This window comes from Carassius gibelio, chromosome B21 (genome assembly GCF_023724105.1).
Source record: "Carassius gibelio isolate Cgi1373 ecotype wild population from Czech Republic chromosome B21, carGib1.2-hapl.c, whole genome shotgun sequence".
In the NCBI taxonomy this organism is placed as follows: Eukaryota; Metazoa; Chordata; class Actinopteri; order Cypriniformes; family Cyprinidae; genus Carassius; species Carassius gibelio.
Window position 1 is genome coordinate 5,779,376 of NC_068416.1, and position 27,884 is coordinate 5,807,259.

At 38.1% G+C, this 27,884-nt stretch overlaps 2 protein-coding genes across 3 annotated transcripts in view; one reads left to right on the top strand and one right to left on the bottom strand.

Annotated features, from left to right (window-relative positions):
• LOC127985351 (serine/threonine-protein kinase 32B) overlaps positions 1-24,511 on the top strand; it is a 50,076-nt gene extending 25,565 nt beyond the window's left edge. Inside the window, exons 6-13 of the mRNA XM_052587328.1 lie at positions 1,115-1,152; positions 12,219-12,308; positions 13,816-13,919; positions 14,024-14,140; positions 14,238-14,363; positions 17,185-17,313; positions 23,213-23,277; positions 23,802-24,511. Coding sequence (XP_052443288.1) covers positions 1,115-1,152; positions 12,219-12,308; positions 13,816-13,919; positions 14,024-14,140; positions 14,238-14,363; positions 17,185-17,313; positions 23,213-23,277; positions 23,802-23,889 — 757 coding nt within the window. The 3' untranslated portion in view covers positions 23,890-24,511. The remainder of the gene's footprint in view (positions 1-1,114; positions 1,153-12,218; positions 12,309-13,815; positions 13,920-14,023; positions 14,141-14,237; positions 14,364-17,184; positions 17,314-23,212; positions 23,278-23,801) is intronic.
• Positions 24,512-26,344: 1,833 nt separating this feature from the next.
• The window catches only part of LOC127986476 (dihydropyrimidinase-related protein 3), a 29,030-nt gene continuing 27,490 nt past the window's right edge, over positions 26,345-27,884 (bottom strand). For both annotated transcript variants that reach the window (XM_052588742.1, XM_052588743.1), the window contains exon 14: positions 26,345-27,335. In XM_052588742.1, the coding sequence (XP_052444702.1) occupies positions 27,250-27,335 (86 nt within the window). In that variant the 3' untranslated portion in view covers positions 26,345-27,249. The remainder of the gene's footprint in view (positions 27,336-27,884) is intronic.

Here is a 27,884-nt window from a genome sequence, read left to right on the forward strand (position 1 = left end):
CCTCTGATCAACACAGTGGTGTTTCTTCTAGAATGATTCGACATTTCTGAATGAATCAAGTCAATGATTCAATAAGCCATTCATGAAGACAGTGGCTAAATTTGAAACGGCGTACAAGTTTACTACTCTTACTATTTATAGTTTACCTTTAGTAGTAGTATTCAAGTATCTGGTTCTGAAATCTGCTAGGGATAGTTGCATAAACTCAGAAACCATGTGTCTTAAGAACTAGCAGTTGCCAAAGGGTAACCAGTCTTACTTTCCAACAAAAATAAGACCGATCTACCGTTTCATCAAAGCTATGACCAGTCTAGAAAAAATAAAATAAATTGGATGACTAACTTTTTAAGACTTGTCTAGTTTATGCAACCGGCCCCATAAAGTCACTAGCTTCATTCCTGAATGAATCAGCCGTTTCAAACAAATCAGTTGAATGAGTGAATCAATGACTCACTCATTAAGACAGCGATTTCTTGGTTTTAGTTTCATATTTAAAGCAGCTTTGCATAGTTCTATGTTCATTCTATTTTATATTTAAAATCATATAACATTTATGCAATTGTAACTGGTGTGTAAATGCATTCATGGCATTTCTTAGCTGAATTAAACAGTCTGTGTAAATGCATTTAAATTCCACTTCGGATGCAGCATCTGAAGTGCAAAAGGGATTTTGTTGATTGATTTAATTGATCGATATCAGCACTCTAGTATCTTTTTGTTCTAATTTTATTCATTGATTAAATACATGAAATTACATGAAAGATGGTTAGAAAATTATAAAGGTTAAACAATGTCCCTGGAAGATTTGAGGTGAAAAATATCATACCTAATGGAAATGTTTATTTGTTCTCTCTGGTTTAGCTTAACTATAACTTTTTAAGATTGTTAATTAGTTAATTACACTGTCATCTGTAATCACTCATTTTCTGGATCTTCCTCACACACAGATTTTCCAGTGACGCTGGATGCTCTTTTTGGCACGAGTGTTTCTTATTTTAACAGCTGACATGTTAATGTGATGCTTTACTGGTTTTCTGCTGTATCCAGATGAATTGTTAGAGTGAAGTGTCTACAGAGCGTTTGTCCTAACTAAACTTTATGTATGTGTTCACAGAGACATTAAGCCAGACAACATTTTGCTGGATGAGCACGGTAAGTTCTAAAGATACTATAAATCACCATCTGCTGTTAGTGCTTCTTCTCAGGAAAAACATCACTATTACTATTGCTCAGACTGACTCTCTCTCTCTCTTTCTGATTTGCTGAGGGATAACACTGGTGACAGAAAGGCATTGAAGGTTATTCATGGCAGATGCTTCACATTGGTCTGGATAGTGTCAGGCAGAAAAAGCAGCCTGTATAACTTTTCATCAGTATAATAATAGGCAGTGGAATATTAATTTGAAGGTAGTTATGACCCCGTCTCTGAACAACAACAAACACAGGTGGTGGAAGAGGACAGGGAAGGCCAGTGAATTTTGGAGTGAGGAAATCAACAATAACCAAGCAATTTTCAGTAGTTTTGGTTCTGGAAGCATTAATTGTCTCCACAGAGATTTCTAATACAATCTTCACTAAAGTGCTAAGACATGACCCTGCATCCCAGTTTCCATTTTATCCAAATTGTTGTGCATGTTGAAATATACTTGGTCTATTTTTGTTGGACTAGAAGTCGCAGATCCATGCACACTTTAGAGAATGGCACAGCCCTTTGTTTTTGTTTTTTTACATTAAAGGAGACAAGCATCACCTGCAGGTTCTTTATTGGGATCTGTGGTTCCATGAAGAACCTTTAACATCCATGGAAATGTTCCATTACACAAAGGCCTCCATGTAGTGGAAAATGGTTGTTTAGATTTTTAAACTTTATTTTCAATAAGAAAAAAATCTGTTTTGGTTGAAAAATTTAATATTTTGACAATTTAAAATTAGTAGCTTTATCGGATGGTGAATTGGAGACACATTAGCTATGTGAACACACACACACACACACACACAAATTATGATATGGATATGGGTCCATTTGCAGTAAGAAAAAAGACCATTTATAAAAACCCCTTAGAAATCTAAATAATAAAAAGAAATATATATTATTGAACAAAATTATATTAGATATATTTTCCTGAAAATAAATAAATACATACACACATACATGCATACATACATAAAGTTACATTTCAAGACTGCAAAAGTACCAAGTTTAACCTAAAAATGACGAGGCCAAAAAGATTTAAGAGCTGTTCACTGAGGATCTTTCAGGAACCATAAATGTTTCTTTTATGATATTGCTGTCAAAACCTCTTTTTCACGAGTGTACGGTTTTTGTCCTTTAATGTGCCTCAGCTAGACACATGTTCCTGTGCTCAAGAACATCAGTGGGGTTTTCTATTTTGATCTAGGCTGCTTCTGTCAGTACAGATTTATGTCATTGTTCTCTGAGCAGTTGTTTCCTATTCAGATTCAGACTTTTATGACCCTAAATTCCTCTCCATTTCACACTCATTCTGAGTTAACTCAATTTTCAGGGAATATTTTGTTTTTGTGGATTGATTTAGGTCTGTAAATTGACACATTGCACTAAAAAAAAATTCACTGAATTTACTTTTTTTAAGGTAAGCGGTTGCAATCAATGTATTTTAGTTATATTCAAATAAACAAATTTAGTTTATTCGACAACTAAATAGTGTAGAGTTTTAAAGAGATTTGCAAACTTGATTGAATGCATTGCTGTGGACTACAGGCCAACAACTGGCTTAAGTTCAGTATCATTGAAACAAAACAAACAATATTTGTTTTGTTTTTACATGTTTTAAAGCCTTTTTGAAATATCTAATCAATTCTTTACCCCAACAATGTAATTTCTCTAAATATACTCATATATATTCTTCTTCTTCTTCCACTCTGGAAGTCTATGGGAACCCATAGAACCACTTGTGGGAAAGTTGTGAAATTTGACACAGTGATAGAGGACAGTCTCAACTAAGTGAAGTGAAGTGAAGTGAAGTGACATTCAGCCAAGTATGGAGACCCATACTCAGAATTTGTGCTCTGCATTTAACCCATCCGAAATGCACACACACAGAGTAGTGAACACACACACACACACACTGTGAGCACACACCCAGAGCAGTGGGCAGCCATTTATGCTGCGGCGCCCGGGGAGCAGTTGGGGGTTCGATGCCTTGCTCAAGGGCACCTAAGTCGTGGTATTGAAGGTGGAGAGAGAACTGTTCATGCACTTCCCCCACCCACAATTCCGTCCGGCCCGAGACTAGAACCCACAACCCTTCGATTGGGAGTCCAACCCTCTAACCATTAGGCCACGACTTCCCCAAAGGATATGCCAGTATAAAATGTTCATGTTGTGATTAATTGCTAATGCTTTTATCACCGTTTATGGTAGTACCACGATATAGAAATTTAATTTTAAAATGTTATCATATTACAGTATAATACGGTTTAATAACTTTTGTCTTATACGCTGTAAAAAATTAATCATGGGTCTTGTAATTTTCATTAAAAAAATTAAGGTGATAATTAAAAATGATGTGTGGATTTCATAAAAAAATTGTGATTCAGTGTTGTATAGAAAATAATGAGGACTTTTTACTAATAAAACCAAGAGATGCGTTTTCCAAATTTTTTTTTTTTTTTTTTTTTAGGGGACTTAAGCAGTTTTGGTGTTTGAATTGGGGAACTGATTATTAAACTAAAATAATTAAGGAAAGAAGGCTGCCTATTTAGTTTAAGAGAATTAGCTAAATTTTGCAGCTCAGGGGCTGCCCCCCTCAGGTGTTGTCGCTGCTGCCGAATCTGACTTGGAGTTGTCGGACATGCTTGCCCGGGAAGCCGTGAGTCGTGGACGGCCCCTTTCATGGCCAGAAGCCACCCGTCTCCCTCATCCATCCTCACCACCCTCGATGGCGGGGCACCCAGGGGGTACGTGAACTATCCCCAGGTGGAGAGAGCAGTTGTGGTGCACCTGTGCCGGCAAAACACAGCCACTTGGAGGAATTGTCTGCGTCTCCCGTCCATGGCCTGTAAGCTGTCGCCGTTTCTGGCTGCCAAGGCTTACAGTGCTGTGGGCCAAGCTGCCTCTGCCCTGCATGCCATGGCTATCCTGCAGGTACATCAACCCAAGGTGCTAAAAGCAATGCACGTGGGTGGTACCGACCCGAGGTTGATGCAGGAGCTGCGCACGGCGACTGACTTCGCCTTACGGGTGACAAAAGTCAGGGAAGGCGATGTCCACGCTGGTGGTCCAGGAGCGCCATCTCTAGCTGAACCTAGCCGAGATGAGAGACGTCGACAAAGCCCGCTTTCTCAATACTCCTATCTCCCAGGCAGGTCTTTTCAGTGACACTGCCGAGGACTTTGCCCAGCAGGTCTCGTCAGTGCAAAAGCAGACTAGAGGCCATCCAGCACATCTTTCCCCGACGTGATCCTCCGGTTGACACCATACCTTTGCGGGCAGCGCCTCAGCCTGCTCGTCGCCATCGGTGGCCCCCTGCGTCCTCCACACCAGCTCCGCCCCATGCTGAGAGTTCTTTGAGGCCGGCACGTCGAGCCTCCTGCAGGAGAGCGGTGCCCACCATATCATTCCTGGCTGCGACGTCCTCTAGGAAGACAACTAGGAAGACTGCGAGTCTTGAATCGGGCCCTGCACAATCTCCCAGTCAAGATGTTAATGCTGAAACGCATTATCAAATTCGTTAAGCCCCAGAACTGGTTTGCAGCAATCGACCTGAAAGACTCGTACTTTCATGTCTCGATCTGCCCTCGCCACAGATCGTTTCTGTGGTTTGCATTCGAGGGTCAGGCATTGCAGTACAAGGTCCTCCCCTTCGGGCTCTCCCTGTCCCCCTGTGTCTTCACATTGTGTCACCATCACAGTGATGTGTCACCGCCTATTCAGCCCCTGGTCAGACCTGCTTTGGCACATACACTGTCTGGAGTTGCTGGCAATGCATCTTGCTTTACAGCGGTTTCAGCCGCTGTTGCTAGACAGGCACCTGTTGGTCCGCACGGACAACACTAAGGCTGTTTCGTGGTTCCCACTCCCTTCCGAGACCAGGTGGTGAACCTGCAAGCACTGTCCCTGGAGGAGGCAGATCCAGCGTTCGTGTTGTTGTGTCCCATAAGAGCGCTTCGCATATACGTGGACTGCAGCCAGAGCTTCAGAAGCTCTGAGCAGCTCCTGGTCTGCTTTGGAGGTCATCAGAAGGGGAAGGCTGTCTCCAAGCAGAGGTTGGCCCACTGGATAGTGGATACCATCGTCTTGGCATACCGTTCCATAGGCGAGCCGTGTCCCCTGTGGGTGAGAGCCCACTCCACATGGAGTGTGGCCTCCTCCTATGCGCTGGTGCATGGCGCCTCTCTGGCAGACATCTGTCGAGCTGTGGGCTGGGCGACACCTAACACTTCCCAAGGTTTTACAACACTTCTTAGGATTTACCTACCAACCTGCACCGCAGTAACGATACCCCCGCTCTTTGGGCCATCTCATGGTAGATGCCACTAGCTCAAAGGCAATGAAGTATGTGTCCACCTCAGATTCCCTAAAAGTAGTTGCCAACTTAATATCCTTACTAGCAACAAATAATAATGAAGTACTGATACCATGCAAACACAACAGCCAGTGTGTATTTTTATATGCAATTCAATTTCTTTTAGCCTGATTGCTAACAAAGGATCATTGTGAGCAACAAAAGGACTCATGTGAGAGGGAGCCTCATCAGCCACCATCGATACAACAGCCCCCTCCTTAACCCCACTGTCCAGTGGCAAAATCTGCATGTCCACTCATCCTTTAACATCTGTTCTAGGGTACTAGATGACACAGCAACACAGAAAGAATCTGAAACCAATCGGTCATCTTTCCTACACTTATAAAATATTTCTAACGTTGAATTTTAAGTAAATGAAGATAGATCAAACACTAATAACCTACTTCCACAACAAATGAATATATCTAGGTCAAACATGATGACTCAGGCCTAATCAAATGATCTAGTTTTACAGGATCCGGGATGAGCCCCCAGTTATTACGACCCTGTCTAGGGTAAGGCCGCAGCATAAACCGAAATCCGCAATCAAAGATCCTTTGTAAATTTATTTACAGAACCACAGAGTAAAAGCGCAACTTCAGGGGTGAGCAAAGGCCAAAACAACAAACAAACACCAAGTAAGCTCCTAACAGAAAAATACTAAATTTCCTAACAAAAGAAAAACTAAATAAAAATACAATATGCTACCCTAACTCCCCATCTAATGAAAAACAGGAGAAAACAATATTTGCGAAAGAAAATGGCACTCAACCCCTACAGCTTCCAAGTGTAAAAAAAGAGTACTTACAAAACTTTACAAAATATACAAAATGGAAAATGAGATTGACAACACCTTATCACCTCAAAATCCACACAGCACACAATAGGCAGATCACCAGGCAAGCTAAGAGCATCAACACTCTGTAGCAAACACACAATAGCGCACGTACAATGGAACAACAGGAAGTCACAAGATGAGCAGAGCTCCCTCCTCAGGCACAGCAGATCCTTTTATTGCTGCTCCTTGGTCCTATTGGCACCAATCAGATCTGGAGATCACTTTGGTAGGGTCCAATCCTGTGAAAGAGAGAGAACGAAGGGACCAGTAAAGCAAGACACACACACACACACACTATATGTCTCAAGACGTAACAATACGTGGCTCAGGTATGTTAAATTCACTAGCCAATTTTCATTGGCATTTTCTCTTAAACTCAGAGATGATTGGCCTCCCAAGTGAGACCCCATATGTCGTTCGACATAACGTCTCCGTTCCTTCCATCAAGGAACGAGGGTTACAATTGTAACCGAGATGTTAATGTATTAACATTCACAATGAGCAATAGCTACATTTCGTACTGAAATGTATATAATGAATTAACAAATGTTAAATAATGAAGCCCTAATGTAAACTGTGAATGAACGATAAAGAATCAAAACACTTCCAAACAATATCTAGGGCATGTTGTAGTCCAGATTAAAATGTAAAAAAAAAGTTTGAAAATTAATAGCCTATTAAGTCTAAATATTTAAGTATTTGGCACTGTGATGGACACCATAGCAAATCCACAAATCTGAAGGCTGATTTTTAGCACCATCTGTTGTCAAAGAGTGAATGTGCTTTCATTGGGGGCGTCTCTCACGTGTTCCTCATGTGCTTCTCATGTGTGCTTGTTTACATCAGAGCAGCATGCATCTTTAAATCAGCATACAGCGCTTGAAAGATGACCAGTTTGTGGGAAAAGTATTCTTAAAATGCATCCCAAATTCTGAATAATTCACTGTATTTAGAAGTGCCCATAATAACAATATTGTGCATATTAACCGTGGTATATCGCATTACCGAATACAAGCACGTCTAGTCTCAACATCAACCACAGCAAATGTGGAATCTCTGACTCAAACTCTCTTGCACCGCCGTCACATTTTAACTCATATTTAAGCTAATAACTTTTGAACCGTAAGGCACAGAACAAAAATAATTTTCCTCTGAATCCTTGGATCATGCAGAGTCGAACGAACAATAAAATAAAAAAATCAAAAGGTTTCATTTTTTTGCTATTTTTAATAGATCGAAGAACCACATTTTTCTAACTTGTTCTAGATGGTTTGTCTGACTTTTGACAAAACTGGCTCAGGTCATTTTCAGACCCAGGGTCGGAGCAAGCTCAAATGCCGCTCTAGGCAGAGCACAATCGTGCCGCCCCCACCTCAAGTTTTTTTACATGCATCTTAAGGATCCCTAATTGTGAATGCCGAAGTACAAGTTAAACTCGAGGATGCAATCAAAGCGTTTGCAAATCAAACGCTTTGATTGCATCCTCGAGTTTAACTTGTACTTCGGAGATAATTTTTATCAGTTTAAGCTTCGAGAAACTGCGTTCTCCAGATCTCACAGTGACGGGGAGAGTGAGAAGAACTCTCAGTGCTACAAAAACATTTGGAAAATTGTTTTCCATCCCTTTTTCACAGTTGAATTTAAGCGCATCCAGTGGTTTAGATCCAGCAACCAGGCGTCTGCCCAAAGCAGTCAGCTCTTCAAACAATTCATGCCCGTCAACATCCTGCGAGTCTCCATGAGTCAGGGCCTTTTCCAGTCCTAAGCAATCCCGAAGAACTATTGTATTCTCCTTTTCTTTGAGAGATGCGATGTCATATAAAAATCCAAATACGCGCCCATGGTCTCTAAGCAGCGAAAAGCGCTCTTCCACGGAGGCGATTACTCATGAGTCATGACCAGATAATTTTATTAGTTTTGACATTTTTGAATATACATTAAAGTATTTTGCATGCATAAAGACCTACTAATAGGGCGCTGCCAGGCGGGAATTTTTATTTGAAATGTAAAGTTTTTTATTTATTTATATCTACTAAAAAATTATGTTGAAGTGCCATAATTGTAACCTATGTGAAACAAACAAATAAATTAATAGTTCTCTCTCTCTCTCGCCTTCTCTCTCTCTCTCTCTCTCTCTCTCTCACCTTCTCTCTCTCTTGCCGCCCTGGCTGAGCTGCCGCCCTAGGCCTAGTTCACCTATAGGCACGCGCCGGCCCTGTTCAGACCATGCTGGCAAAAAGTTATGGAATTCAATTAGATTCCTCAAACCGTTCTAGAATAACTTTCAAATGAATTTAACGAAAAGCACGCAAAAATGGATCTGATTCTTTATCTCCACAAAATTTTGGCATATAGAGACCAAACTTGGTGTGTGTTATGACAAGCCTGACCTGAGGCTACCTGCAGTGTTTCAGCACTGTCCCACCTAGTGGTCGGGAGATATGAAAAATTTATCTTTTTGCTTATAACTTGTGTACAGTTTGGCCAAAAATCACAAAACCGGTCTTTTTAGATTCAGTACATGATACCAAGTTCGAACCATACACAGTTTTACCATATCAGCCCTTTTTGGCTTTGGTCATTTTGAATTGTAACAAAAAAGTTGCTAGATTTTACGAACGCATTGCGGTATCATTACGAAACTCAGTATGTGTCTTCGGCACCATGCACTTACAGTACTCAAAAAGTCACATTGTGGCCAAAAATTATAAAGAAATTTCTAAAAATTCTAATATCATTTGAACAAATTAGGCTAATGTAATAAAATGGGTCTCAATATAATCTTTGGGTCATGCTGAAAACATTGATTAAAGTAATTAAATGTTAATCTGTGTTTTATTTTATTTTATTGAGAACTGTCCCTTTACGGCTGATGAAACCCATGCCAAAACATCCATTTGATTTTGAGTGAAAACCTGACAGACATTTGGAAGACAAAATGCTTTTTAAGGCCATTCGCTCAGCTTACAGACACAGCAGTGCTAATTATAACCCCTGGAGGGTGTCTGGAAAGCGCTGACTCCTGCAGACCTCGCGTCTAGAGGAGGTGCTCTACACAGCTCACTGGACAGTCGGGTTTTTACTTCCTGAAGAATGAAAGATACATTGCCTCTTTTGCCCCCTCTGCAGGAACCAAGAGCACTCAGACGCACTGAGAATAGAGAAAAAAATGCATGCATTCTCACATGTGAGAGGTCAAGAAATGAACCTGAGATGAGTGCCAGTGCAACCAGAAACAGTAAATAAAAAGAAGAGAACAGTCACAATAATCTGTGAAAAATGTTTTTTATTTTTTTTTACCAAAAAATAAAATGATTAGGTCACACTTAATTTTAACCTCAAGTTCTCACTATTAACTATGACGTAACTCCTAATTTGCTGCGTGTTAATAGTTAGTAAGGTAGATCTTGCGGCATGATGTGATGCGCAAATGCAAAACATCTTATAATCCTCACAGTTAAGTACCTCCAACATTTTGTTGCTGGAGTAATCCTATTGCATTTCTCTTGTATTTACTCACTATTTAACCCCTTAACTGTAACCCCCCATTTTTTAAATAGGCATTAAAGTGCACTATCCAAACTAAAATTGCTGTAATTTATGAACACTTTGGAATATAAACATAAGATTGGTCTCTTTTTAAAGAAGAAAATTTGCACAATTTTTTTTTCAAAAAATTGAAGTATCAAAAAGTTATAGAAGTTTAAATGTACGGTAAATAATATGTGCTATATTAATTTTATTTTATTTTATTTATTATAAATATTTTACATAACAGGTTTTACTCTAAAATTGGTATAAAATTTAAGCCTTGTGTCTAAATAAGTTATGTTATAAATTTGAAGTTGATATGAAAAAAATTGAGGTTCCTCTGAGATTTTATTTAGGGTGTCATACCACACACAGCCACTGGGAGTCATCAAAACTATTTTGAATTTTGCATAATTATATTTTCTCTAGATTTCTCTGTGAATTTTACTTCTATCTCAAAATAATCCTGAAATCCTGAGACTCAGATCTTTCCGATGATATGTTTGTTGCCAAGATTATAAAAAGTTTTGGTTCTAGAAGACCGTAATGGATTATGTTTTATGACACTTGGCCCTGCCCACTAAGTGGGAGGTGACCACCATTAGATTTTAAAGTACCATTTCCATGGTAAAGCAATGTCCAAAATGTCCAATGTCAAAATGGTTCTCACAGGATGAATCTTGGGCTTCTAAGCTTTCAAATGATATATGATTTATGATGATTACTAAAAGATTTGATAGAGAAAAAGACAACAATAAAAAAGAGTGCCAAGCGTCCCACAGGTGGGACGGTGACAGTTATGGGGTTTTAATACATGCATGAATCGATGAGCGGGGCTTTCGTCACTGAAACAAATAGTTTGTATTGAGGGTAATGCATTACAAGTAATGTGAGCTGCATAATCAGAGTACTTTATTCAAGTAACTAGTAAAGTAGTGGATTACTTTTGTTTGGTTTCAATAAAAGCTGTTCAGGAAATTTTGAGTTCTGAAACTAACAGGATGTTTTTGTACTACAATAACCTCTTATAGAATGTAAAGTCTAAAGTCTTTTCCTAACTCGCGACTCCTTTAAAAACAGAAGACTGCAACGGAATTGCTATGAATACAAATGAGATTGTTGCTCTGCAGGAAACTCTTTCGTCTTCTCTTTATCACTGAGGTCCTCTGTCGGTGTGTTAATAATGCAGCTGCTGCATGAAGGTGTTTTACATTCATATCAACACATCCACAGAATCTACTGTCTCTGTGATATAAGCACACATACACATACGTTTAGAGAAACTGAACCCCGTGTACCCTGTTCCTTCTGTGTGTCGCATCTGCTCCGGTTCTCTCGCACCCTGCAGCGATGGCAGATCTTCATCAAGGTGAACGGCTGACTTTGGCCTCCTCACTCCGGCTACTGTTATTTCCTCCGAAGCTTAGTGTCATCTCATTACCAGGAATGAGTAGAGTAACTGCCACACAAATCAAGCCAAACCGTTTTGTTGGGCCAGAAAGAAGAAACAGATTTTGAAAGGTGCTGTTTCAATCTTTATACTGTGAGACAAAGCTATAGCTGTTTTGGACTGAGTGTACTGTTCTAATGCGACGCCACCACAGTTTTACAACTTATGAATCAAAGTTAAGGAAAAATAAGTGCATCCAAGATGAAGAAAATTTAAAAAATCTTTTTATTATAGTTTAAGGCAACTCTTCTTATTAAGTGGTCAATTTTGAGATATTGGGCTATTTTGCTTTCATTACAAGTCAACTATGAGACTAGTGGGAGAAAATAAAGTGTCCAAAATACACATTTAAGTGTTTATTTTATTACGCTCAGCAGATTTCAATTACAAGTTTTTTTTTTCATTTAGTGAGCCATAAATCTTCAGAGATTTCTGTTGCACTTTCATACACCAAACTGAACAGCTTTATTTCTGTCTATATTCTACAGGTTTTTACAGAGGGGTTTGTTAATATGTAATATGTCCTGCTCCAACTGAGCAAATGCCATTGAGATGAATGGCAATGCTAATGGTTGGCTTTCTCCAGATATTGTATACCTTGCAGGCATTGCTTTCATGATGTAGTATGTCCCATGTTTTCAGCAGTGAGTAATTTACAGTAAAACAAATAATGGGTAGCATGCAAATAGGTATGCAATTAGCATGAGACCAATCTCTGGCATCAGCATCAGTGTAACCGCATTCATTTAAAGTAAATGCGTCTTTTTCATCATTTGTGTTCATATCTTGTAATCCCATATTAAATTCGGTAGTGTGCAGTATATGGCTCTATTGAGCGTTTATCTCTTTGCAGGTCACGCTCACTTGACAGACTTTAACATCGCTGCTATTGTGAAGGAGGACTTAAAAGCCACGTCTATTGCAGGGACAAAACCATACATGGGTGAGAGCTTTCATGCTTCTGTTTAACACTGCTTTATTTGTGTGACTTAACACAACGCCAGCCAAAGGCTCCTTTTATGTTTTACTCTGTCATTAAAAATTGTACAGTTATGTTAAATTCATGACGTTTTCACAGTTGAGGAAACCGAAACAGAAGCTATTTACTGTATTAGAAGTCAATGAACCATCAAAAAGATTTTGAAACTCATATTTCAAGGTAAAAATAAAATGCAAACAGTTTAATTCTGCATTCACGGCATATTGTAATTTGTCGAAACGCAAAACGTTGCATATCTCAATATAATTAGTTGTAAATGTAAATGATAGCATGTTTTCCATATAAAACAACAGGATTTGAGGAAAAGTAGTTGAGTTGGTTGCAATTTAGTTTTAAATTATTAAATATTTAGCAGCTTCTTGTCTTGTTCTCTTTCAACGTTAAAACTGAAGAATTGCATTGGAAATCAATTTATGTGCACATTGAAATGAAATATTGAATTGCACACTACAGTTAAAATAATCATAATCAAGCACTTTACATGTGCTTTAGTATGTCAGTAAATAAAATAAACGATATGTACTTCTTTAAAACACAATGATTAAAATAAAACATTTAATTTGACATAATAACAAACATGTGCCACCACTGACTCTAACCGTATAGAGATTTTCATGGAAGATGTTAACAAAGATCCTGCTAATCTTTCAGGCTTGGAAGCAGAGCCTACTTTGCCTACTAAACTTTGCAGCATGTACAGTATGTGGCTGAAAAGTAAAAGTTCTGTACAAATTCTGAATGTATTGTAGGCTATACAGCCCATATCTCAGCGTGTTTATGAGCGCTGAATGGCCGCTGATCCCCTGGAGCGCACATCTCTGAAAACACAATGATACACACAAAAACCTTTCAGCCAATCAGATTGGAGGACCAGAAATAACTGTTGTGAAGGTTGTAGTGATATCAAAAGAGCTGTGCCCTGAGAAAGAGGTGTATTCATTGTATACATTTTAACTCATTCCACCGACTTAATTAATAAAGAATTTAATTGAATTAAAAAAAAATAGGTACATTTTAATTTATTGACTGAAAATAAGGACTTTTTATGTAAACCCGTTTACCTGAATAAAAAAAAAAGGTTATTGTGACTTTTTTCACAGAATTGCAATTCTGACTTTTGTTTCTTAGAATTGCGTGTTTATATCTCACAAATATTACTTTTTAACTTGCACACAATTATGAGAAAAAAAGTCAGAATTGTGAGATAAAAAGTCGCGATAACCTTGTTTTATTTTTATTCAGTGGCGGAAATGGGCTTTCCATAACTTTTACCTAACTAAAAAAATAACTAGAAAGTAGCATGGAATTAGAATAGTTTTCAGCAATATCGGGGTTTTTTTTTTTTTTACATGTGGGCTGTACAAATAATATTACTGTTAACAGTATGAATATAATTTGTTGAATTTGCATTCATTTTATTGGAATGCCAATGTCTTGTCTGTTGTTGCAGCACCAGAACTATTCCAGTCATTGGAGGGAACGCACCCAGGTTATTCTTTCGCTGTGGACTGGTGGTCTTTAGGGATCACTGCATATGAGCTTCTCCGTGGACAGGTGAGCCATATTAACTAATGCAAGTCCTAGTAATCGTGCTCATGTACTGCTGAGAATCAGACTGAAGAAGAAATAGACTTTGACTGTCAGCTTGACCTCTGTAGAGGCCGTACATCATGCGCACCAACACACCAACCAATGAGATCCTGCAGACCTTCCACAAAGCCCACCCTTGTTACCCTGCGGCCTGGTCTACAGGGATCAAATCACTCTTACAAAAGGTAACATTAATCACACTATAGTCATGCTTTATTTTTTTGAGGATCGTCATGATCTCGTACCATATGAAACATGCATTGTGTTTGCTTCTGGTGTCAGCTGCTGTGTGTCGACGCTCAGAAGAGGATTGCCAGTCTCTCGGCGCTCCAGGAACTGGAATACCTCTCTGATGTCAATTGGGACGCTGTGTTTAACAAACAAATCCCACCTGGATTCCTCCCTAATGTAAGTGTACTGTATAACACACACACACACACACACACACACACACTGCAAATAAAGAGACATGCACATATTCCAGATATGAATATGCTTTAATGGGACAATTCACCTAAAAAATTAACATTGTCATCATTTACTCACCCATAATCTTCATACCTTCATTGAAAACAAACAAAAAAAATGTGTCCCTGCAGTTCAAAAGCATTCATCGTGAGCACAGGTATATTTGTAGCAATAGCCAAAAATACATTGTATGGGTCAAAATTATAGATTATTCTTTTTTTCTGCCAAAAATCATTATGATATTAAGTAAAGATTGTGGTCCATGGAGATATTTTGTAAAATTCCTACCTTTAATATATCAAAACCTAATTTTTGTCTATTTTGCTGTGCTGCACGTGCTAAATTAAAGTCACAGTGCATTGTTTGCGGTAAAAATGAACATGGATTGATAAGGCAATGCAGTAATTTCACAATAACTTGAAACAGTTAAAGTCTACCTTGTTTCACAGTCAACACGTGGCTTTTTGTCTAGGTTTAAAACAAAAAAAGTGCACTTTTTAGGTAAACAAGGCAACATAACATGCACTTTTATGGAGGCAGAAAAACAAAGTTCTGACCCATGGGATCGCTTGTAATAAAGATTTAAATGCAAAAGGCACGAGAGTCGACTGTTTCTGTCAGTGGTAAGTTTTAGTTTTAAATGTTTGTGATAGCCTAAGAAGAAAAGTAGGCTAAATGTTGTGTTTAAATGTGTTGCTGCTTGCTTGAGCAACTTATTATACAAACCTAGAAGTCAATTGCATATATTTTACGCTATGCTTGGCAAACCTTGTGCAGATTTATGATGACTGGTCTGGACTGAAGAGGGTTTCATACAGTGATTCTTGGGAGCAAAGTGTCCTAGATTTTTCTGTTTGGTTGTGGTGATCGTTCTCTATTCAAAGTGACCATAAACATTATATATGCCTTTTGGAAAGCACTGATAAATGATAAATTCCGAAACTGGCTGAGATCTGAGAAAAGCCACTTAGCCACTTACCTAAATATTTAGCAATCTGTGCGTATCTAATGTAATGACTGGTGGGGGGTGAGGAGATACCCCCAGACAATGTAAAGCGCTTTGAGTGCCTAGAAAAGTGCTATAGAAATGTAACATTAACCACTTTTAGGTCCACTTATAACATCTTCAAGATATTTACATAAAAAACAGCATCATTTAAAAGCAGAATCTATATTCTGTCCTGTTGTTAATCAGAAGGAAAGCAATGCAAACACAGTTTTAATATGACACTGCACAGCATCTCGTATCTTTACTATTTGGTTTCTCCGTAGACCTGCTCTTTCGCCTCTTTCGTAAATTCAGATGGGACTAGTTTTTTAATTAATTAATTTTATTAATTTTATTTTTAGATTTTAATTATTTATTTATTTTTGCCGGGAGGCAAACATATAAAAAATCTACGGTAATTTACCTTGGCCAAAACACACAAGGAAACACTTTGTGAAAAAATATCTTCTGCAAACATAGACGTTCGCATTTGTACAGATGTAGTAGATTCGGACGGGTTTAAAATCGGATAGCACATCTGTGAAACAAATTTCTCTAACGACCCGCAGTAAAACTAGTCCTGTTTAGCCCCTCCCTATAAGTGAATTGGTGGGCGGGGCTAAACACACAGTTTTGTAGAATTAGTGGGCGGGGCTAAACACGAAGTGCTATAGAATCGATGGGTGGGGTTAAACACGCAGTTCTGTAGAAGCGGTGTGCTGGGCTAAACAGAAAGTGCTATAGAATCGGTGGGCGGGGCTTAACACATAGTTATGTAGAATTGGTTGGGGGGAGCTAAACATGCAGTGCTGTAGAATCGATGGATGTAGCTAAACACAAAGTGCTGTAGACTCGGTGTGCAGGGTTAAACACACAGTGCTGTTTAATTGGTGGGCGGGGCTAAACAGGCAGTTATGTAGAATTGGTGGGTGGGGCTAAACACGCAGTACTGTAGAATCGGTGGGCGGGGCTAAACACACAGTGCTGTAGAATCGGTGGGCGGGGCTAAACACGCAGTTCTGTAGAATCGGTGTGCGAGGTTAAACACACAGTGGTGTAGAATCAGTGGGCGGGGCTAAACACGCAGTTCTGTAGAATTGTTGTGCGAGGTTAAACACACAGTGGTGTAGAATCGGTGGGTGGGGCTAAAAGCACAGTGCTGTAGAATCTGTGGGCGGGGCTAAACGCACAGGGCTTAGAAACGGTGGGCGGGGCTAAACACGCAGTTCTGTAGAATCGGTGGGCGGGGCTAAACACAGTGCTGTAGAAACGATGGGCGGGTCTAAACGCACAGTGATGTCGAAGCATGTTGACATTCTGAGGCGTTGCTTATCCAGAATATTGCATCATAAAGTGGAACATTCCACTAGCTGTCATTTTGGTAGACTGGTTTCAATGTATGCTGTTTAACACTAGCAAGAAACTATTGTGTCCCAAACCTTTCAGGAAGTTTATTATAGTACAATAACAATTTTTTAAGGCAATGTGAAAATATGTTGGTTCCTTAGTTCATGGCCCCTTTACTATGTTAGTCAACACAAAAATAAGAGTACTCTAAAATTACAAAGTGTACTTTTTAAAAGTGTATTAACATTTCAGTTCAAAGTAGTTAAAAAATCTTTTGAGATTTGCAGTACACTATAAATACACATTCAGTAGAATGAATTGTCCTTTTTCACAAGGGTGTAACTGTAGTACTGAAATGGTACTTGCCAATAAATGTTTATTTGTTGATGGGCACATTGTACAGTACATAAATGAGTGTTTGTGCAGAGGCGACGACTAAACTGTGACCCCACATTTGAGCTGGAGGAGATGATCCTGGAATCCAAACCACTGCACAAGAAGAAGAAGAGGCTGGCGAGGAAGACGAGGGAGAGTGGCTCTGATGGGTCTCCTCAGGTAGCATCTCACTGTCATTACTTGAGCACATAACGTTACGCCACAGTCTTTCTTTAAAAATTAAAAACAAATTTATGCAGCAAGACATAAAAAAAATGTAATTTCTGTTTTTCTGCAATGGCTCTCTTCATTCTTTATTAGTGTGAGTCATTGCTCTGAAGGATTTGTGCAACGGCAGATCAGAATCGTTGACCTTTTGAAACATTAACTTTTTCATTTTTGCACAGTGATTTAATTACTCGCAGATCTTTTTTTATTATTATTATTTAAATATCTTTTTGTGTTACAACCCCAATTCCAGAGAAGTTGGGACATTTTCTAAAAATGCAATAAAATCAAGAATCTATGTTTTTCTTAGTTATCTTTCACAATTAGCAGGTGAATCGTCCATAGGTCAATGTGTCATGTTTGTGTATAACAGGAGCATCTCAGACTTTGCAAGCAAAGCTGGATCATGGCTTATCACTTTGTACTTTGGACTCTGTCAAAAAAAAAAAATCAAATTTCAATATATATATATATTTACAAAATACATCTATGTTGGTCAGTGAAAATTAAAAATCTTTTCTTAGTACTTTTTGTCAATTAAACAAAAGTAAAAGAGAATGAACAAATCACAGATTCCTGATTTTATTGCATTTTTACAAAACATCCTAACGTATCTGGAATTGGGGTTGTAAATAAATAAATACGGTTTGGAACAACTGAGTAAATGATGACAGTTTTACCTTTTGGGTAAAATGTCTCTAAGTTAATTTAACCGCATTCAATATAAATCAATAATTATTAAATTAATATAAATAATATAATATTGTAATATAAATATAGTAAGTTTCAGTTTTATTGTAAACAACATGCAATTATGTGTCAGAACACATTCCATTCCATTCACACTTATTTTTCCTAAAGTAATGATTTTCTGTAATAACATGCTGTTTTATAAAAGTATGCTACACAGTAGTTCGCAATGAAAGAAAGAATACAGCAGCTGGAGTTAGCATTGTACGTGCACATTTTCTGAAGCAGTGACGATCAATACAGTATGACCAGTCCTGCCCTGTACAGTATCTTCTGCTTTTTCTCTCAGACTTCCTCCCACTGACTCCATCTGTCCTGACAGCCTCTCAGTTCTCTCCTCCCACTGATGTTTGTAATGTATGGAGAGATGAGCACAATCCAATCACAGAAAAAATACAGTGGAAAATTGAACACTTGTTGTGAGAACAAAATTAAGAGAAGCATCCCACAGTGACTGCCTTCCTTGCTAGAGTTCACTCGCTGTTCAGAAGAATATTTTCTCTGTTTCTTCAGTCTGTGCTTCAGTACTGATTATTAGGAATGTCACAGTTAACTCACAGTTAAACTCACAGTTAAACTAGTTGTCTGTCACGTCATAGAGTGCACGAGAGAACCGCTCTGCTGCAAAAATGCACATCTACCATGTGTTGCATGATTCTTACAATTTAGAAACATTTGATGATCATGTGCTTTTAAAAAGGTATTGCCTTTTTAGTTTTGGAGGTTATCCCAACTCCAAATTTTCTTTTGATTATGTCCTTCCTTTCATTAACCAGCTGGGTAAGAAGTAACAGCTGTTCTTGTGTCCAGTTTGGTTTTCATTTACCTTTGCATTTCTTACTATCACCCATGATTATTCTACTCTGTTAATTAAAAGGCTGTTCATATCACAACCTTTGGGTTACGAGTCTGTCTCACTAACCATTAGGCCAGGATGTCCCCCAAATGTATGTTGTATTGTTATATTGTTTAAAGGTGCCATCTGTAATGTTTGGCAAAAAAAAAATCAAGTCATACTCCACATTCCATACCAGATGGGGGCAGTATGCCTCAATAAAGTGAATTGGTCTACTCTAGAGTAACAAACGAGAAACGGCATATTCTCTGTGCTCCGCCCCTACTTTCACAACAACACTACAGCCATAGCCGAAGCCTAACTGTGCGTTCACACTGCCGGCGTCTAGAGCGTCGAAAATCGCTCTTGCGCTCTGCTCACGATGCTGCAGAAAGATTTGTGAGCGCTCAGACGCTCTGACGTAGATCGAATGCTTATTTTGTATTTAAAGCGGCCGCAAAGCAAACAAGCTTGTTGATCTCGTGCAGACTAACCACAAGGAGTTATAAGTTAACCTCATTAAATATTGTTGTGGACGAAATATTAGGATCCTTTACTTAAAATGAACAATCTCAGACACCTTGGTCCACGTATCACTTTTAATTTATTTTTTATGTCCTTGTACGCAAACAGGGACACATCATAGATTAATACAAACGCTAAACAGCAATAATCAACCTGTCCTTTATTCTGCTTGAGAACTAATGTGCCAACTCTCAAGCATTCACAGTGAGACACACGCAATTGACTCTTTTCACACACTTTCACGCCACACATAAATTTTTTTTTAGCACAGAAAAACCACGAAGCAAAGAGGACACAGAGACCAACAGACTAGACAGAGCAGGTTAGTTATTCTATAATAAAATGGGTAACGTTAAGTTATAGCTAGCTAATTATCAAACGCAGCTACGGTTAGCCATCGCTAACATTAGCACGTTTATCGAACAGCCTTCGATACATTTCTATGTTATAACTTATAACCCGAAAACAAATACACAAACATATAAAACAAACTTCTGGCGAAATACTAACAGCATCTTACTTACCAATCCAAAAGAAATGTTGCAAGTTCAGAGTCGAACCTCATTTCTTTCAGGTCCATCAGTTGTCTCCAGCGATTAAAAGCAGTGCCGATGATTACCCTGGTTCGGCTCCTTTTCTTATCGGATTTGATTTGTGTTTCCGAGCGCGGTTGTTTCCCTGTAGCGGGTTCCCTGTTGCCAAGGGCTTGAGACATAATTTCTCTCTCTTCCCTGAACTGAAATGAAGTAGTGGGCTGTACTTTCCACATGATTGACATCAGGTTCAGGTACACGCCCACAAGCCGTGCGAGTTATTCGTGTATTGCAAGTTGGCTGGTGGTGGTTATGTTGCCCGCATACAGCCTCCCATGGCCGAAACTGGTATTACGACACCTGTCGGGCCGGGGCTAGTAATGCTAATGCTAATTAAGGTTGATATCTCTGCAGCACTATAACTTGACATTTTTTATGACATCATCACCCTTATTTCTTCTCATTCTTTTGATGCGTGTAGGTCATGTTATGGATATTTTTACCTCAATTTTTGCAAATCTTTATTTGAATGTGGCAATTAACATTTAGTATTTTTAAACCTTTATTTGAATGTTGCAACATAGCAGCGCACTCTGCAGTATTTCTATGAATTAATCTCTGAGAGAGACTATCAGCCAATCACGGTGTGCATAGTTAATAAGCATGCTGACATCATCCATAGTAATGAGATCAACCCCACCACTTTATGCTTAGCTTAAGACTTTTCTTTATTCCTGAGTAAAAGTTAGTATCAGCAGCTTTGTGAATAGGTTTTAAGAGAAATCTCTTAGCTAAAAACTTTTACTATTCAGGAGAACTCTTAGTGGTAAGATGAAATATTTTGTGAATACGGGCCCAAGCCCCTAGTCCACTCCCCACTAAGAGTTTATTTCTTGAGAGAGTGAGTATTACTGTTATACCATGCCACAGTACGTTTTTCTCTAACCTTTTTCAATTTGATGGGGGCAACAGCTTCTAATGCATTAGAGAAAATAGTGCCCATGTTGTCGATCATTTCGTCTAATTCATGTGTATTTTGGGGTAAAAATAGCAGTTGAGATAGATTAATGACCCTAATAGTTAATGAAGACGACATAATGTGTGAAGGAGGTTTCTGCTGGATTGTAGCATGCTTAGTATGAGTCCCGCTTATACTCGAGGAAATCCCTGCACTGGAGGAGTTGCGTGGCTGGGTTTCTGGAGAAAGCACTTAACATTCAACACCTGCTGACACCTCATCACACCCAAACTCATTAAACTGGCAGCATCTCTTGTCGTTTTGTTTTCCAGTAAACATTTAGTGTTTTACTGGAGACGTTTATGGCCCTCTAACGCTCAATTCATGCTAGTTTCTAGTAGACAGACTTTAAGTAGCGTGGTTGCATCAAATAAAGCTAGCGTTACATTACCCAAAGCTCAAATCAGAAATACAACAGCTAAGGATCACTGATCCTGGACCAGTAAAACTGTCATTTCCGAGTTTGGGGGGGAGATGTTGTCACAAATGTAACAGTCTTTTTATCTAAAATAATTAAACAGAATTTTAAGAGCATAATTTTTTTTAATAATTCGAATATATGGTTTTTATTTAAAAATATTCACATTGACTCTTAATCGTATGTCTGGATGGATGGACGGATGGAGCGAGTGAGCGAGCTGTGGCTAAAACTCATTTAGAGAAATTAGACAGACTGCAACTGAGCATTAAGAATTTGGATAGGAGTAATGAAAACTATTCCAATAAATGCTTATTGGTGGAAAGTAACGCAACTCCGTTAGATTTAAGACTGAATAAACTGTCTCTAGCTTACTGGTTACGATTACAGGATGAGAAACATTTAGCATCTTCAGTGATTAAAAAATGTTGGGAATGTGAGAGACACGTAGGAAAAGGTTTTAGTTGGAACATGGGTAAGAAAACTGAAGAATGTGGTATGAATACATTTGATTTTAAAACAGAAAATGTCATAAGTAGAATTCCACCATGGATATTTCCAGAACCTATGGTTAACTTAGACATAATTAAAAAGAAGAAGGAATGGTTGGAGAATGGAAAGGAAAATATTTGTAACTTGTTTTCAAGAATTAATGAAAAAAAACAACATGGTAACACTTAAGAATAATTAGTTAACATGATCGAAGCAAGAACAAACCTTCTACAGCATTTATTTATCTTAGTGTATTAACACATTTTTAGATTTTATTCATTTAGCTGATGCCATGTCAGAGGTCGCATGCCTCCGGAGGAACTAGGGGTTAAGTGTCTTGCTCAGGGACACATTGGTGTCTCACAGTGGATTCGAACAGATTTATCCACTGCACAAACACCATTTAAATGTGCAACATTTACTAATGCATTATTCAAGTTGGGATTGTTAACGTTAGTTACTGCACTGTGAATGAGCATGAACTAACAATGAATAACTGTATTTTCATTAACAATAACAAAGATGAATAAATACAGTAATAAATGTATTGTTAATTGTTTGTTCATGTTAATTAATGAATTAACTTACATTAACTAATGGACCATTATTCCAAAGTGTTACCAAAAAACAGATGTTCAGTTTTGATGGATTCCAGCACATATAGGAATTTTAGGGGATGAAGAAGCTGATAAATTAGCGAAAAATGCAATAAATAATTCTGATAAAATACAGATTCCTCTTGGGGAAAAAATTAAGGTAAATCTTTAATTAAAAGTAAAATTAATAAACAGTAAGATAAATTAGATAATAAAGGAAGAGAATATTACAGAATTCAAAAATCTATTAAAATTAGATCATTTAATACATTTATTCATTTAGCAGACGCTTTTATCCAAAGCGACTTACAAATACTAAAACAAATATAGAAACAAAAGAGAGGAAATAATACACACAAGACTACGGTTAAGACATTCTAGTCTTAATAATACGCTGATTCAGGGGATATCAGGGGTTCCTGATTCCTAAAAAGCAGTTGTAAGATATTAAACAATTGGCTATATTTTACCTCACACTCTTTCCAATCATTTTGACATTGACAAACACTGTTAGTAAAAATAAAAAATACATTACATTTTTTTTTTTAAAGTTAGCCATATTCAATTACAATAGGGGAGTGTGTCCTCTTCAGTGCTTCTGCTGGTCAGGACCCTGCTTCACAAACCATTCACTTTAGTAGTTCTTCATGTGAAACATTATAACTCATGTTCATTTGATCACAGAATGGACCGCTCCAGCGGCGCTTGGAGACTGTCCAAAGAGAGTTCATCGTCTTCAACAGGGAGAAGTAAGAGATATTTGGACAAACTGTCATGTCCACTTTCATGCATAAGTCTCCAATATGAAGTGAATTTAGTTTTGATAGTAGTAGTAGTAGTAAATAGCCTAACACAGTAGTTAATTTACATAAGATTATTGACCCTATTAATTATTAATTAATACTGTCTTTTTAAGGGGAAGCATAAGTAAAAGAGAAATAAAAGGGCACTGTTAAAATGTTTTGCCGTGTTTTATTTTTGTATTTTCTGTTATTTTAATTTTAGGGAAACTTTTAGTAATTTTGTTGTTTGTTTTTATTTGATTAACTCAGTAGTTATTTTACCTTTGCTAAGTATGAATGAGAAATGTTAACTTTTTTTTTTTTCCAAGTAGCAATTTTTTTTTGTCTGGTTTCTTTTTTTTTTTTTTTTTTTTTTTTTGTTTGTTTGTTTTTTGTTTACTGCAATAACCTTGCCTTAGGTAACAACTGCAGATTTGACCACTGTCAAACTTTAGCATGACCAGATTTGTTGTCCTTTCTCTGTTTTGGAGGTTGAGGAAAACCAAAGCAAACACTGAGACAAACAAAGCCATGCAAGATGGACAGAACAACAACGTAGAGCAGTGTTTCTCAGGCTAACATCTGGACCTCCTCCTCTCGAAGCTGACGGCGATCAGCCCTGGACACATGAGAAGATCACAGATTTTGGATGGAAGCATCGCCCTGGTGTGACCCTCGTGCTCTGAATACACAATCACACATTTAAAGACCAAACTGGACGATGATGCTCTCTGCACCTGGCCGTGAGATGTGTGCCTTACTAGTTTGATGGATTTCTCGAATGCGTTTGGAGGCACGTGGAGGTTTACTGCTGTCTGATTCAGCGAGTGGTCGGACTCTAGCCCTTCTCCATGATTTATAAAGCTGAGATTCTTAACATAGGAAAGCAGAGAACAGAACGTGAAGATACTCATCTCACCTCATTATGCCTCTGCGATTCATTCAGGCAGAAAACTGACATCCATGCCACTGAGAGCATAAGACGGCCTTTCTGTTTCTTTAGCGTTTCTTTAGAGCTCTTGTGCTGCTGAATAAGATATGAACCACACTGTACAGATAAAATAATAATAAAATAATTTAATAGCATCATCTGGCAGGTCTAAGCTTTGCACAGCCTAGGAGTATTCACACAATGTCTGGCTCATTTATTAACCAAAAAATAAATAAATAAAATTCGGGCCTACTAACCTGGTCATATGAAGGTTTTGGTGTTGTTGTTGTTTTTTTTTTTTTTACGTTAAAATTTTACCTTTATTTTAAATTACACTGCAAAAATTGTTCCAGTGCAGTCTGGTAAAAATAATACACCAATGAATCAATATCGCCATCTAGTGGTCAGGTAAATATTAAATATTACTGAAAACCTACCCACAATGCTGTTGAGCAACAACAGCAGTTCTGAGGAATATTAAAAGTCAAGTTTAAGCCACACACATCATCATCATCATCATCAAGTTACATATAAAGTCACCTGCTATACAGCTAACTGGACTTGATAGTCCAACAGAACCATTAGCTATTATTTCCTAAACTATATATTATTATACAAATACTAAATGTGACTTTTTTGGGGGGGTTTCGAGAGTCCTGAGCTTGGATTTTCTGAGCCGTCTGATCCTGACTCTGTTATTCCTTCTGTGCAGTTGTGAGATTGTTGTGTGGTCATACGTTCCGTGTACCGTATTTTCCGGACTATAAGTCGCACTTTTTTTCATAGTCTGGCTGGTCCTGCGACTTATAGTCAGGTGCAACTTATTTATCAAAATTAATTTGACATGAACCAAGAGAAATAAACCAATAGAAAACATTACCGTCTCCAGCCACTAGAGGGCGCTCTATGCTGCTCAGTGCTGCTGTAGTCTACACTGAAGACATAGAGCGCCCTCTCGCGGCTGGAGACGGTAATGTTTTCAATTGGTGCTTGGTTCTAAATAAATGCGACTTATAGTCCGGTCCATCTTATGTTTTTTTTCCTCATCATGACGTATTTTTGGACTGATGCGACTTATGCTCAGGTTCGACTTAAAGTCTGAAAAATAGAGAAGGGTATTCCTGCACAACCGGAGGCTGCAGTTTCATGACCGCAATTCTGTGACCGCAGCTTTAGGACCCTAGTATTTTTGTGACAGCGCCACCTACTGTACTGAATCAACACTAATTAAAGATGGACGACGTGGACAGCAATCAGACGGTGAGTACCGATATTTAATTAAGTTTTATTTTATAACGTTTAAACGGTGCAAAGTAACAAAGTGAGAACTGCTACCTATGAATTAATAATTAATTCCCACCAAATTAAGAATTTGTGAGCTAGTTTTATTAATTACTACAACGTTAATTCGTGGCTATGATTTCATAAATCCTTGTTGTGTTTTAATGACAAAGTATTATAAGTGAATCTAGCCTGCACATTAATTAAACTTATCAGATGAGAAGAGCATGGTTGATGTAAGGTTTGTTAGATTTACCTGCAGCTTAATGTATTAGAGTGAATACTGGCTTAATAGTCGTTGTTTTACCATATTTATGTATAAATATCTTTCGTAATTAAACTGCACTGACTGCCTAGTTGCAGTATGTGATAGCCTGTTGTTTTGGCATTGTTTTGCAATAATGAATGAGGCGTTTGGCAATTTTAATAGTTTGTTACAATTTGGCCTAATCTGCAGGTCTACTCCACATACAGTTATACATTGCTATCATGGTTTAGTTTCTGTCATGTTCTGCATGGCCAATATGAAGTGATTTTATGGATTCGATTACAAAGTATGATGCTATATACAAAGTAACGTGACTGCAAACTAAACCAACAGGGTACTAGAACTGCAGCCATCGCTATATCGTCCAGTACGGTAGGTGGCGCTGTCACGAAAAACTAGGGTCCTAGAACTGCGGCCCAGATCTGCGGTCCTGAATCTGCAGCCTCCGGTTGTGCAGGAACATACTATTGGAAAGATACGGTATAATGTATGTTTCAGTAGTTCTGATTTGACTTGATGAATATAAAGAGCAGCTAAAAATCATTCGCAGGCAGTCAGTTGTAACTTCTGTTTATTGAGGAGCAAGTTTTGCACATCACACGTTCATTTCCACCTGCTTTTTTTTTTTTTTTAAAGATAGGTAATACAATCAAACGACATAAATATAATCAACAACCTACTCCGCATCATTCGGTAAATCGGCCATCGTTATTTGGGGCATCTAACATACAGTATGTCTTTTTATGTCAATGAACTGAGAGCTTCAAAGTCACACGAAAGATTGAGAAATCAGAAACGTATTCCAATACCTCGCATTATTTAAGAAAAGACATTGTAGCACCTGTTGATCATCTTTCAATAATAACTGATCAATGCAAACGGTGAACATCTTTCTCCTGCAGGCTTTGTTTATATCATTCGTTTTTGCAAGAGATTGTTTATTGGTTTTATTAACGTTATTCAACTATTCCTTCACACGACGGACGCTCAATGTTTTTCGTATCTTCAGTGAGACGGATAATGAAAGCAGTATGTGAATATATGTCCTGTAATAATATCATTGCATGTTCTTCCTTAACATTCAGCTTTATTATACTCCAAAAACACTGCTCAAGACTTCAAAAGTAACGTTAACTAATCACAAATGATGTATGCAAATAAAGCAGTACTCCTTCCTTACCGAACGCAAACGCCTTTCATAAACACCACAGGCCATCCAAACGAGAGTTGTTTTTACCGTAATTCTAATGTCTTCTAATTCAGTTTCTCTAAACACACAAATGAACGTAACGCTACACTAAATGCTTCACTTTCTCAGAGGTGGGCTTCTGGTCTTCAGTCGCTCAGCAGGAGGAAATCATGGAGGGTAAGGCATGAGTTCAGTGTTTCGTTGCCTGACTAAACCTTACTTCTACACGGCTGATTTGATCCTGGCCTCTCTCTTACATGCTCTTTATATTTAACTGAGGGAGGTGATATTGGAGCGGCCCCCGGGGGGCACAACGATGCGTCTTCCAGCCGGTCTGATGGGGGCTTCCTCAGGACCTGTGGTGAAACACAGAGATAGAAAAACAGTCTTGGTTAACGCACTATAAGCCATTCACCAAACCCAACAGCTGTACAAACTTTGATGCAAAGGGAAACGACTACAATCCCATGAACGGGTGTGAGCTGTGCTTCATCCCTCTCTAGATTACGGACAATGGATTTATTGTTAGTGAAAATCTGGTTTGCCATAATTAATGTGAAGTGCATTCAATTTTGGAATTGATATGCTTAGAAATGCATTAGATTTTGACGAGGAAGACATTCTGATATATATATATATATATATATATACACAGTACAGACTATTGTGAATATTTTTGAAAGAAGTTTCTTCTTCTCATCAAGCCTTTATTTATTTGATCAAAAATACAGAAAAAACTTTAATATTGTGAAATGTATTACAACTTAAAATAATAGTTTTCTATTTGAATATACTTAAAAACAATAATTTATTTCTGTGATGCAGCGCTGAATTTTCAGCATCATTCCTCCAGCTTCAGTGTCACATGTAACATCAGTCGATCACATGATCATTTAGAAATCATT